The sequence below is a fragment of the Anas acuta genome, chromosome 20 (assembly GCF_963932015.1).
Source record: "Anas acuta chromosome 20, bAnaAcu1.1, whole genome shotgun sequence".
Taxonomy (NCBI): domain Eukaryota; kingdom Metazoa; phylum Chordata; class Aves; order Anseriformes; family Anatidae; genus Anas; species Anas acuta.
In genome coordinates, this window is record NC_088998.1 from 7,857,168 (window position 1) to 7,869,758 (window position 12,591).

Below are 12,591 nucleotides of genomic sequence, written 5' to 3' on the forward strand. Positions count from 1 at the left end.
GGAGCCCCCTTCCCTCAGGCCGTACCGTGCACCACCAGCGTGGTCGTGAGGCTGACGGAGCCCACGTCGTTGGCTGCCAGGCAGGTGTAGTCCCCGCTGTGGCTGGGCTGCAGGGCGTGGATGAAGAGCGAGCCCCCATCCAGCAGCTCAGCACCCGGCACGGCGTCCTGCACCTCCACCGCGTCCTTCCACCAGAGGACGGATGGCATGGGGGTCCCTGCGTGGGCGCATGGAGGTGGGGAAAGTGTTCAGGCAGGTGATGGGTGCCCCATCTCCCACCTGTGCCAGGCAATGTGCGGGCTGCCCGGGGAAATCCGTGCTGCCCCACAGCTCCTGCGCCATCCCCACCCAAGAGCCGGGTGCCAGGAGCTGGGCTGAGCCCAGAAAACGAAGGACAGGGGCATAGCAGTGAGGAACGAGCAAGGATGGGTTAAGTGGAGATTCCCAAAGCCAGACAAACGAGGACACCCAGCCCCAGCTTGCACGGAGCCCTTACCCTTGACCGGACAGGTTATGGTGACGTTCTCGTGGAGAACCTTCTCCAGCAGGACCTCTGCACCATCCCCCAGGTACGGAGGCTCTGGGGGGTGGAACGACCCCGATGCTGGGTGAGCAGACACCCAGCCCAGCCCTCCCCACCCCATCCTATGGTCCCAGCGCTCACCCAGCACTTGCACAACCACCTCCACAGCGTCCTGCCCCACGCTGCTGCTGGCGATGCAGCGGTAGCGTCCCGCATCGGAGAGCTGCACGGCCCCGATGGTCACAGCCCCGTGGGGCCCCCCCAGGGCTCCCCGCTCGCCCTCCTGCAGCGGGCGGCTGTCTTTGGACCAGCTCAGGCTGGGGACGGGGTCCCCGTGGGCGACGCAGGGCAGCTCCAGCCGCTCTCCCACCAGCGCCCGCAGCACCTCGGGGCCACGCTGGATTCGTGGTGGGACTGGGACAGAGAGATAAAAGAAAAAAAGTGGCATGGAGGGGTGGCACAGAGCTGTGTTTACAACTCACGGCTCCCCACGGTGTTGCAGAAGCATGCCACGTGCCACGGGCTCGGCAGGACCTACCTTGGACTCGCAGGCTGTAGCGCACCGAGGCGTTCCCCACGGCGTTCGTGGCCGTGCAGGTGTAGAGGCCGCTGTCTGCCTCCTGGGGCTCGGCCAGCCGGAGCGACCCCGACGGGAGGACGGTGTACCTTGGGGTGCAGAGGGAACAGAGAAACCGGCTGGGAGGAGCAGCCGCGCTGCCCTTTTTATCTGGCTTCACCCTGGGCAGGAGCTAGGGGCTGACAGCTCACCACGAGGCAGCCACGGGAAGGTCCCCAGGGCCACAGGGGAAAAAAAATAAGCTTTGCTCTGCACCCGTGCAAGGCTGCAGCGTGAACCACCAGTGTGGGGGACAGGGTCACCACGGAAGGTGCCGGGGGTCCCCGTGGAGCTCGGCCCCTGCAGCTGGAGCTGGCCGTGCTCTCGCGCCCAGCACCATCTGCGCCGTGCAGACATAACATCATTGCAGCCCACGGCCGCCCGTTCCACCCCATAAATCACTCGGCCGTGGGGAGCAGCACAGGGCCACAGGGAGCAGCCATAGGGAACGGGATCAAGAACGCCAAAGCAACACGGTCCCTTGAGAGGCGTGAAAACAAGCTGCCTTCCCCAGCCAGCCACAGCAAGCCTCGGGTGGAAGGAAGGAAGCCACGAACGGAGATTGGGGTCCGCAGTGTGGGACGCCCCTTCCAGCACGCTGCTAACAACGTACTAAGCAGATCTGGCTCCATCAGGGAAGACCAAGACACTCAATAATCAAACACACCCAGGCACTTTGCAGTTTTCATCTCCCACTGTATGGTTTTGGTGGTCCCATCACTGCCACCAGCCCCACGGGGACAACTCTGCCTCCCTCCCCATCCCACCCGCGTGCTTCAGCACCCCCACTGCCCCATCCCCGGGGAGCAGCAACGTGCTGAGGGGCAGATCCTGCGCTGTGAACATCAGCACGTAGCTGTCTGCTGAAGCTGAGGCTGAGCAGATACGGGCCCGAGCCACAGAGCTGCAAGCCAGCCGCTCGCTTCGCTCCAGTAGACAAATTCAGACCAGCTGCGAAACTGGGAGCAGAACCCAGCGTGAAGGCGCGTGGGAGCGAGGGGGTGGTGGGAGAGCGGCTGCCCTGGCCAGCAGCCACCGCGAGCTCTCTTTGAGGAGCAGCAGCGAGTGCTCAGAGCACCAGGGCAGGATCCAACCCCCAATAACCCCAGGAGCGCTCCCCAGGGAGCAGGCAGAGCCGGTACCTCGAGGAGGAGAGAGGCAGCGGCCGGGACTCACGGCTCCATGCCACCAGGGGAAGGGGAGAGCCCTGCGCCTCGCAGGGCAGCGTGGCCTCCTGCCCACGCACCGCCAGGACGGGCACAGGGGCTGATATCCCCCGCGATCCGTTCACGCTGATCCTGGGCTTGGCTGGATGGAGAGAGAAAACAAAGCTGGTGCAGGAACGCTCCACGCACCCCGCAACCCTCAGCGCTGTTTTCCCCATCCCCAAAACCCATCCTACACGTGGCTCGGGCAGCCCAAAGACAACAGGGAAACCAGGAGCGACCACAGCCTGTGGCTGCCCACCCTCTGGAGAGGGTTTACCAGGAGCCGGTCCCAGTGCGGGGCACTCACTGCTGATGGAGAGCTGCACCTGCCGGCTGGAGAAGCCTGCCACGCTGGCGGCCGTGCAGAAATAGGTGCCGGCATCCCCCGGGGAGGGTGACGGGATCAGGAGGGTCCCGTTGGGGTTGAGGTGGTAGCGTGGGCTCGGTGAGACGGGCTCCGTGCCCTGATGAGGAGAGGAAGAAGGCAGAGACTTTGCCATGAGCTAGCAAGGCCAAGGGCAAAAAATAAAATCAATAAAATCATAAAATAATAATAATAATAATAATAATAATAATAATAATAATAATAATAATAATAATAGGCTCTGGGTCCATCAGAGCAAACTGTCTTGCTGGTTCCAGCTTTCAGGGGCGCTCAGTGCCACCTGGTGCCACAGCGCACCAGTGGCCAACGTCCTCTCCACACACCACCCAGCACCCAAGGGTGCCCCTGGCAGCAGGACGCCAGCCTGCTCCCGCACAGAGCCACCCTCCCAAGCCCCCCACCCGCTGGGGACACTTCTACCTTGGTCCAGGTAACTGTGGGGGTGGGCACGCCGGTGGCATCGCACCGCAGGGTGATGGCCGCTCCCTCGGTGGCAGCGACCAGGGCAGGACCAGGCTCAATGCTGGGAGGAACTGGGGACAGAGAGGAGCACCTCACCCTGCTGGACGTGGCCGCAGGGAGCGGGGCTTTGACTCACAGCTTGCCAGCACCCCCAGCAAACCCCCATCCTGTCCCCAAGCCCCTCCAGCACCGTCCCCTCTCTCTGCGCAATCACCGCTGTACACAGGGGCTGCATCTCCAAAAGCTCACGTTCTTCCCCAAAAGCTCAGCCTCCCAGGCTAGATTTGCCTAAACCTCACCCTGCTGCAGGTGACAGCTCCTGGTGAAGCCCCTGCTCTCATACCCAAAACATTTGGCACCCGACCCCAGCTGGGGACCAGCCCCGAGCACCCTACACATCCCGGCTGGGCACGGGGCTCCACCAGCGCGGGTCAGCAGCCCAACAGGCAGGATGGATGCTTCACTGCACATGTCCAGAGTTGAATTTCATGTGTCCTGGCTGGCCAGCACTCACAGATGTTCTCTGAGCCTGCTTTGTAGCCGCACCGCGCTGCCCTGGGGACCGTTCCTTACGCACAGATCTGGCTTCAGAGTTTTCCTGCCCTGACATGCTGCGGCAGCTCTTCCAGAGCAGTGGAAAAGCCTCGCTCCAGCCAGACATCCACAGCTCCTTCCCACTGAGGTCACACAGAGCTGGCAGCAGAGGCCAGGGGACAGCACCCACCCCGGCCACCCCGCGGGGACACCCGGCCTCTCACCGTGGACCACCAGGGCCACCTCCTGCCGCTGCGAGCCGAGGGCGTTGGTGGCCACGCAGGTGTAGGTCCCCGCGTCCCCCCGCGACACCTGGCCCACGTGCAGGCTGCCGTCAGCCTGGGTGGAGAAGCGGCCGCTCGGGGCTACCTGGACAGGGCAGAGACAGGGAAGTGGAAGGGATAGAGAGGGGCAAACATCCCCTTGCCACGCTGCCTTTGGGGCATACCCAAAAAATCCCATCCTTGGGGAGCACGAGCACCCTGATGGTGCGCCCTCCCAACCCAAATGCTCCCCCAGCATCTCCCACTGGCAGCTTTGGGCATGGATATACCCCCAGAAGTCCCCCATTCCCACAGAGCCTCCACTGACCCCACGAAGCCCCCCCTGCCCCCACGACCCTCACCGGCTGCCCGTCCTTCAGCCAGAGGCGGGCAGGCAGCGGCCGCCCGGCCAGGATGACGCACGGCAGCCACAGGGGTTGCCCTGCCAGCACACGGACCACGGCGGGTGCTAGAGCTATTGCTGGGGCTGGGAGAGAGAGAGGGGAACAGGAAAAGTGATATTAATTGGAGATAAATTAGCGAGGAACACGGGGGAGAATTAACGTCCTGCTTTAAAAATTAACCCAGACGTCTGCCAGACCTTGCTGGGGATGGGCAGAAGAGCCCACAACGGGAATGTGTGGCTGACTCAGGCTCCCCATGGCACGGGGTCTTTTCTCCCCCGCCCAAGCCACCCAGGATGGTGATTTTTTTGATTTTCTGCATTAAGTGCACTATATTCATTCCACGGAGCAGTCCAACAGCCTGCCCAGAGACACCCGGACTGCTGCAGCCCCCCGCTGCCACCACCAAAAAGCTGCTCGAGGCTTGGGGTGGCCGTAAGCCCCTGCACCGCCTCTCCTCCGAGGTCCAGAGCTTGGCTCAGCACAAGCCTGCTCCAACATTCAGCCCCCCCAGGAGTTTGGGGGTGTTTGTCTATGGGTCTGAGCGCACACCAGTGCTTTTGGGCAGAGGTGGATGAGTGCTCCTGAACCCGTGCTGGGGAGGGATTCAGCGGATGGCTCTGCCCAAGTGGTTTCAGCCCACCTCGAGCCTCACGGGGACCCACGCACCAACAAAACCACAGAAAATCAAACCTTGTCCAGTGACCGTCAGCTTCACCTCTGCTCGGATTTTCCCAAAATCGTTCTGGGCTTCACAGACATAGACAGCTTGGTCATCCAGCGAGGCTCCTGGAGCACCGAGGGGGAGCACACGGAGGTGCTGTGTGAGCGCACACCCAGGCAGGACGCCTGCACGCCCTCTCCATCACTCGGCACACGCTCAGCGCTCACCATCGATGAGGAGCTCAGCCCCAGGCAGCCCGTGCTGCTGCACCACGGGCTTCCCATCCTGCCGGGACCAAGCCACCTGCAGTGGCAGCGAGCCCTCGGCACGGCACGGCAGGGTCACTCTGTCCCCGATCTCGGCCTCCAGGTCCCCAAGGGGCTCGGGGAAATGTGGGGCAGCTGCAGGAGAGAGCAGTGGGAAGGGGCTTGGGCAGGGCCACGCAACAGCACCCACAGGGGTCTCTGCCCACACCCCGAGCCACTTCCCTCCTCCCAGCCCCAAAGCCCCGGGCACTCACAGCCCACATCCAGCACCGTGCTGGCAGAAGCATCGCCCGCCTCGCCACGAGCCTGGCACGTGTACGGCCCCGCGTCCTCCTCCTGCACCGCCTGCAGCCGCAGCACGCCGCGCTGGCTGCCCGCCGGGAACACCGCCACCTCCTGCTCGCCTGTCCCAAAAATGTCCCCATCAGCACCCCAGGGACCCCGTGCGTGATGTCCCCAGGGGCAGGCGGGGGTCCCGGTGCAGGGATGGGGCTTGCTGTCTGCGAGCGTCCTGGCCCGGCTTCACCTTTGTGCCACGCGATTTGGGGAGGGGGCACCCCCGAGACCCAGCACTCCAGGGTCACGTCTTCTCCCACCAGCGCCTTGACGCCCGGTGTCACGGCCAGGATGGCAGGAGGCTCTGTGTCACGGGGAGAGAAACGGCTGCAGGTTATCCCCGCAGCACTCCTTGTGCTTTAATTCACCCCGAGAGGACAGCGGAGACCCCAGAGCCCCTCCACCACCACCCTCCTTTTGGACAGTCCTGCCCACAGCTTGCGCAAGCAGCTCCCAGCACTGCAGGAAAGAAAAAACCCCGTGCACAGCTGGGATCCCCCTCCTGGGGTGCCGGTACCGATGTACTCCAGGCTGATGGCTTGCTCGTCCTGCCCCAGCAGGCTGTTGGCGGAGCAGCTGTAATTCCCCGCGTCCTCCGGGACCGCAGCCCTGATGTGTAGGGTGCCCTGAGAGTCCATGAAAACCCTGCAGGGGGTGGGAAAAGAGGGGAAATGGTGGGAAAAGAGGGGAAACCGAGCCCTGAAAAATGACACTGATGAGAAATATGGTGAAATTAGTGGTGGGGCTTGGAGCCACCCTGCAGACGGGATAGGTTTGCCGAGCACTGGGTCAATGTGGTTTGGGACTCAAAGCCAGCTGTGCCAGCCCCCACAGGAGGGAACATTGCTTGGAACCAAGGAGAAGCATCGAGGGTTGAGCATTTTCATCCCCAAAGTGAAAAAAAAAAAACCTTCCCCAAGCCCACTTCACAGCCTGATGTGGGATGGGGAGGGGGAAGCCAGAAGCAGAAGAAATTAAGGTACAAAGACCATTTGGAGACTTGGGCGCACAGCGGGCTCAGAGAGCTCCTCCCCACCTCGAGTTCCCCTCGCTGGGGTCTGTGCCTGGATAAAGCAGGATGGCTTTGAAAAACACAATGAAATGTGTCACTGTCACCTCTGGTCCTGCTCCAGCACCCAGCCCCAGCGCTTCCAGGTGACACGTGGCTGGGGGTAGCCCCCGGCCGTGCAGTTCAGCCGCAGCTCCTGGCCCCTGCCGAAACGCTGGGGGCTTGCATCGACCTCCACCCACGGCACCTCTGCATGAGGAGGGGAAAAAAGGACCACGAGCAGCATGTCACCCTGTGGCATCACCCGCTCCCGGGGTGACAAATCCCCCCTGGGGTGGGGCAGAGCCTACCCTGGATGAAGAGCCAGACAGAGGCGGTGGCGGTGCCGTGGGCGCTGCGGGCGATGCACTCGTAGGGACCCGCGTCCCCCGGCTGCACGCGGCTGATCTCCAGCGAGTGGTTCTGCAGCAGCCTGGCCCTGCCGCCCTCCTGCAGGGCCACCCTCCCGTCCCAGCTCCACGTCAGGTTGTAGGGCACGGCGCTCAGCACGGGGCAGGACAGCACCACGTCGTGGCCTGGCGAAGCTGTGACGTTGCCCGGAGCCTGGAGACGCGGCGGTGGCTCTGCAAAGGCAGCGTGCTGGGCTGGAAGGAGCCTGAACCTGGGGGTCCCCGGGGACCAGAGCTCGGCAGGAGCTGCACCCACCTGAGACGGAGATGTAGGCTCGAGCCCGCGCCACCCCAACCTTGTTTGTGGCCGTGCACTCATAGAACCCTTCGTCGCTCTTGGATGCTGCGGGGATCAGCCAGCTGACGTTCCCTGAACCTCTATGAAAAAGAAACCACAGGATCAGCCCCATTCCAGGCACCGGGGCTGGGAATGCCATGCCCACAGCTGCTCCAAATTCCTTGGGATTTCTCAGTTGGGCATCACACGGACACATCCCTCGGGATTCTCCATGACTCCCTCAGGATGCTCGCAGCCAGCAGTGCCCAGGGTGGCACACAGCATCCCTCCACCAGCAACATCGGGGGGTTGCGTTGCCTCCGTGTGAGTCCAGCAGGGAGCAAACTGGGCCAAACTGGAGACCAACCTGAATTTTTTCTCCTCCCCGAGCCTGGCCCCAGCCCGGCTGAGCTGCATGCGGAAGGGCAGCTCGCTGTGCGCCCAGCAGGAGACCCGCTGCGGCTCGCGGCGGTAAGCCCGGATCCTGCTGGAGATGTTCACCTGGGGCAGGCCTGGAAGAAGTTGGGAACACACACAGACATGTAACGCTCCTTGGGAGACACCAGGAAAGGCAGATTTAAAATACCGAGGCAGAAAGCAAAGCAGAAGGGTGCTGGAAAGGAGCCTTTGAGCCCCCTGGAGAAGCGGTGCTGAGCAGGGACCGCTCACCGGGGACCACGCTGGTGTAGGTGACGCTGGAGAGGCGGTGCAGGGGGTGGCCCTGGGCGTCCTCGCCCTTCACCTTCAGCAGAAAGTCCCCAGGGGGGGCACGGAGAGGCGAGCCCACCCAGAGCTGCCCCGAGGAGGCGTTGGAGAGGGGCCGCAGGGGCAGCGAGAGGAGGGCACGGCCGGAGCTGTTGAAGAGCTCGATCTCCTGCAGACGTCCTGGGGGCTCCAGGCCGCTGCAGTTCACCACCACAGAGACGGGCAGGCCTGGGAGAAAAGCAAAATCCAGCCGTGTTCCCAGCTGCAGGAGGCAGAGTGCACATCGTGGCAAGTGCCAGCCTCACCTTGCAGCGGCCGCTCCCCGGGCTGGATGCTGTCGGGGTCCGGCTGGGTGGAGAAGCCGGCTTGGAAATTGATGCTGCTGACGCCCGTGATCCTCACCGAGTGGCGGCCGCTGCTCTGGGTCTGCAAGCAGGACGAGAGGCACTTGCCCAGGGCAGAAGGGGAAGGAAGAGGGCAGCAGCCAGCCCCTTGCACCCGCTCAGACAGCTCAGTGCCCATCAGGAGAGCCCCGAGCATGGGAGAGGGGCAGGGGCTCCGTGCGCTCCTTTTTTTTTTTTTGGGGTGTCCCACTTGGAGGGGATGACGCACGGGACCTGGCACCAGCCTACCTTGACCTGCCACATCCCTGGCTCGTGGGGCTGCACCGCCACCACCACGGCCGAGTCGGGGATGCTGAGCAGCTCCTTCAGGTCACGGCCCTTCTCCAGCACCTTCCCTGCAAGGAGAAGCAAAGCTCTGGGACGGGCACCCCGGGTGCTTCCCCAGCCCCTGCAGCCGGCCAGGAGCCCTCCATCACTCACTTCTCGCTGCTGGAGGAAAACAGGGACCAGGGGGATCCCCCAAATGCTCCCCAAAAGCATCTCCCCTCTGCCTGCTGCTCCTCCTGGGCACCCACCTGCCGGGTCCCGGACCTCGATCTGTGGGGCCGGGCCGCTCAGGGACACGGTGACCTCCTTCAGGCTGGGGTCGAAGGGGACGGGCCACGTGTGCTCCCCCCCGTCCTCGTGGTCTGCAGACAGCAGGTGGACTTTGGAGGCCTGGATGGCCTCTTCCACCCACTTCAGCACCTGGGGGCAGGCGGGGGAGGATTAACCTGGATCCTCGCCGTATGGCATCCCCATTTTAGGGCTGTTTCAGAAGCAGGGCTGTATGGCAGGGGCACAAAACCCCAGGCACACCCCTCCTGATGCGAAGGGAACCGAGTCATTTGGTGTGATTGCAATTCCCAGGTGGCTCCTGCTCCACCACGGGGAGCAGCCACATCCTCTGGCTCGCCCATGGGAACAGAAACCTCGTGTGCTTGGTTCAAGGCTAACACAGGGCTCCCAGAGCAACCCAGAGGTGCCTTGGCACGAGGATTGACCCCGGGGGAATACAGGGGCTGGGTGAGACCACCTCCCCGTCCTCGCTCACCTCCTTCACCTGCTGCTTGTCCAGGTGGAAAACCTGCCCGGAGCTGGTGGCCGCGATGCGCTCGTACACACGGTACCCGGGGTGGCTCCTGTCCCCGCAGTCCCCCGTCAGCACAAACACCACCTGCAAACATCACATCGGGGTCCCCTGCAGCGTCCCATCGGGGACAGCACACCCCGGGGGGACAGCACACCCCGGGGGGACACATCCAGCCCCCTGCTCGCTGAGCCACGGTGCCGCGTCCCCGCGGTAAGGGGTGATGGGGGCAGTTCCTCGGGGTTTGTAGGGGACACGGCCTCACCTGGGACTGCTTGTGCTGCAGCAGCCGCAGCAGCTCCTCCTGCTGCTCATAGTCCTTGGCCCGAGCGTCCGTGAAGACGTAGATGAAGGAGTTGGGGTGCGAGACCTCAGCGGCCAGCCTGATGGCTGCCACGCTCATCTCCGGGCAGTCCCCCCCGCCCTGCGGGGATGTGACACGGGCAGGGCTGGGGATGGGGTCCCCACTGTCCCCGTGCCATGCCGGCTTCCCAAATCCATCCCCATAACAAGGGCTTGCATTTCTTTGCTGGAGCAAGCACAGCGTGATGGCCCCGTGGAGCCACACAGGATCACAACCGAGCCGTTCTTGTCCCACAGCTGGTAATTAACACCCCACCCCATAATGACTCCAGCCCAGTGCAGCCCCATGTGCCCACACTCCTGTGCCCAACCCAGCCCAACGCCTCCAGCAGCCACCCCAGGCAGGGGGCTCGAGGACACGGCGAGGACCGGCTCCTGCTTCCATGGGGTTTTGCGCCCTAAAGAGCCCACTGACACAGCTGCAGAGCGCAGCTGAAATGGTTTAAAAGGAATTGTTTTTTAGAAGAGGGCATTGCTTTGATGCTGTACCTTGACTTGGAGCTGCTGCAGGCGCTGCTGGAAGAGGCGGGGGTCCGTGGTGAGGGTCGCAGGGCCAACCTCTGTGAACACAGAGGTCCCAGGTCAGCCCCTGACCCCAGCCGAAACACGGGACAGGGACCAGGGTGATGGGGAGACCACCAGCAAACGGCTGCCGACCCCCACCTACTGCCCCTGACCCCATCTCCAGCAGTTTTCGTGGAATTTCAGCATTTCTGCTAAAAATAAAGCCCTGATCCCGCTCTCTTTAGGGGAGGTCTGGGCTCTTTTGGAGAGCAGCCGCTGTTTATAGGTGCGCACAGGGCTTGTGCAGCAATGCCTAACGAGATGGGAACGGGCTGGGAGCAAAAAGCCACCTCTGTGGCACAAGCAGGTGCCAGCATCACCATTAATTAATTAATTAACAGGGGGAAAACAGCCAGCCCCATACGGCAGCAAGGCGTGGAGACCGTGCCTGACAGCCACCCCGTGCAGCTTCCCTACCGCAGCCACTGGGGGGGATTAAAAAGGGGAGAAGGGACAGGGCACGCACTCGGGGTGCTCCTCGGAGTGATTTTGGGTCAGCCACCCCCATCTGAGCACATTGCCCCTGGCCACCAGCCGCAGCCTGGGGTTCCTGGGGGCTGGCAGGGGACCAGCTCCGCTCCCCTCTGCTCCGCTCAGCGCACCAGCAGAGCCCCAAACCCACCCAGCCCCAAAACCCCGGCCCCTCACCCCTTATACCCAAACCCATCAGGGCCCTACCTGGGTCGTGGAAGGGCACCAGGACGTAATTCCTGATGAGCTTGGTGCCCCGGCTGAGCGTGCGCTCCAGGATGCGCGACGCCCCCTCCGTCACCTGCACCAGGTCATCGTACATGGAGCCCGTGGTGTCGAAAACGAAGGCCAGCGTGGCCCCCCCGGCACCGGGGGGGGACCCGGTGACGCCAGGGACCAGCAGCAGCCAGAGACCCACAAATATCCCTCCGTGGGGTGGCATCCTGGGGAGAATTTGGGGTGCCGGAGCTCCCTGTTTTGTCCTCGCCCTGCTCCGTCCCTGTCCCCAAATTGGGGTGGGGGGGGGACGGGATGGGACAGGGGGGTGTGTGAGGGGCTGCACACAGCAGGGGCAGAGAGGGGACGCAGCCACCCCCCAGCTGCAGCCCTGCTCCAGTGCTCAGCTGCTGGGAGGGATGGAAGGAGGGGAAAAAAAAAAAAAAAAAAGAAAAAAAAAAGGATTTTGTGAGCCAGCAACGTGCTGGGGAGGCCGAGGGGGGGCTGGAAAGGAGGTCCCACAGCCCATGGGGGCTGACACAGTGCCTGGACCCCCCCCCAGCCCTGCCTCCCCCCCTCCCCGGGTGCCGCCGGGGGAGGTGAGGGGAGGACGCGGGGGCTCGCAGCTGAGCGCCGGTGGGGAAAATCTGCCAAACGCATGGAGAGGGGGGGGACCCAGCTGCAAGGGGGGGGGGTGCTGAGAAAGGAACCCCCCCAGGACACCAGGAACCCTCCTCAGATTGGATTTCCCAGCGACTGTGTGGGATGAAGGGGTCGGGGTGGGGTTGGGTGGGAGAGGGGCTGGGGGCAGAGACCCCCCCCCAGCAGGAGGGGGGCTGGGAGCAGAGCCCAGGCCTGGATGCGCTGAGCTCCCCCCCCCCATCCCCAGCTCTGCTCTTGCTCAACGCCCCCCCAGTGGGACCGGGAGAGGCTGGGGGGGAGCATCGAGGGCCAGGTCCTGCCCCAGGGCTGAGCACCCCTCGTCCTGCCCCAGCAGGGGATGGGGACCACCTCCCCGCACAGCTGCTGGTGCCCAAACCCCCCCCCAGCTTCTCCCCATCGCCTGATCCATCCCCCCCAGCTGCTCCCAGTCCCCGCAGCACCAGTTTAACTGGGCTTAGGGGGTTAACTGGGCTTTAACCCCTTCCTTGCTGCGGGGTGCTCCCATCCTCAGCGGGAACAGCCTCTGGGTAACCGCACCCAAAAACATCCTTCGGAGCCTGCCCCCCCTCCTCGCCCTCTGCTGGCACAGCCGTAAATAAATTTATGGAGAGAAATAAAAGAGGAGTTGGGCTCCATGAGCCTCGTGGGTCCCTTCCAACTCGGGATATTTTATGGTTCTTGATTTAAATACACGCTTTATCCCTGCGCCGGGGTACAACGCGCCTCCCGCGCGCCTCCCG

At 63.6% G+C, this 12,591-nt stretch overlaps 1 protein-coding gene across 7 annotated transcripts in view; it reads right to left on the minus strand.

Annotated features, from left to right (window-relative positions):
• HMCN2 (hemicentin 2) overlaps positions 1-11,616 on the minus strand; it is a 37,008-nt gene extending 25,392 nt beyond the window's left edge. For 2 of the 7 annotated variants that reach the window (XM_068656935.1, XM_068656934.1), the window contains exons 1-26: positions 11,180-11,616; positions 10,427-10,497; positions 9,840-9,998; positions 9,539-9,661; positions 9,021-9,192; positions 8,734-8,840; positions 8,407-8,527; positions 8,066-8,329; positions 7,764-7,908; positions 7,376-7,497; positions 7,021-7,293; positions 6,778-6,919; positions 6,179-6,306; positions 5,852-5,965; positions 5,580-5,729; positions 5,287-5,460; positions 5,089-5,184; positions 4,354-4,478; positions 3,953-4,097; positions 3,153-3,265; positions 2,655-2,811; positions 2,282-2,447; positions 1,062-1,189; positions 665-937; positions 497-580; positions 26-217 (exon numbers count right to left, since the gene is read on the minus strand). In XM_068656935.1, the coding sequence (XP_068513036.1) occupies positions 26-217; positions 497-580; positions 665-937; positions 1,062-1,189; positions 2,282-2,447; positions 2,655-2,811; positions 3,153-3,265; positions 3,953-4,097; positions 4,354-4,478; positions 5,089-5,184; positions 5,287-5,460; positions 5,580-5,729; positions 5,852-5,965; positions 6,179-6,306; positions 6,778-6,919; positions 7,021-7,293; positions 7,376-7,497; positions 7,764-7,908; positions 8,066-8,329; positions 8,407-8,527; positions 8,734-8,840; positions 9,021-9,192; positions 9,539-9,661; positions 9,840-9,998; positions 10,427-10,497; positions 11,180-11,414 (3,979 nt within the window). In that variant the 5' untranslated portion in view covers positions 11,415-11,616. Of the gene's footprint in view, positions 1-25; positions 218-496; positions 581-664; positions 938-1,061; positions 1,190-2,281; positions 2,448-2,654; positions 2,812-3,152; positions 3,266-3,952; positions 4,098-4,353; positions 4,479-5,088; positions 5,185-5,286; positions 5,461-5,579; positions 5,730-5,851; positions 5,966-6,178; positions 6,307-6,777; positions 6,920-7,020; positions 7,294-7,375; positions 7,498-7,763; positions 7,909-8,065; positions 8,330-8,406; positions 8,528-8,733; positions 8,841-9,020; positions 9,193-9,538; positions 9,662-9,839; positions 9,999-10,426; positions 10,498-10,600; positions 10,682-11,179 lie in introns of those variants that run through there. The other 5 variants (XM_068656937.1, XM_068656938.1, XM_068656936.1 and 2 more) reach the window with 5 other exon arrangements.
• Positions 11,617-12,591: the final 975 nt, after the last annotated feature.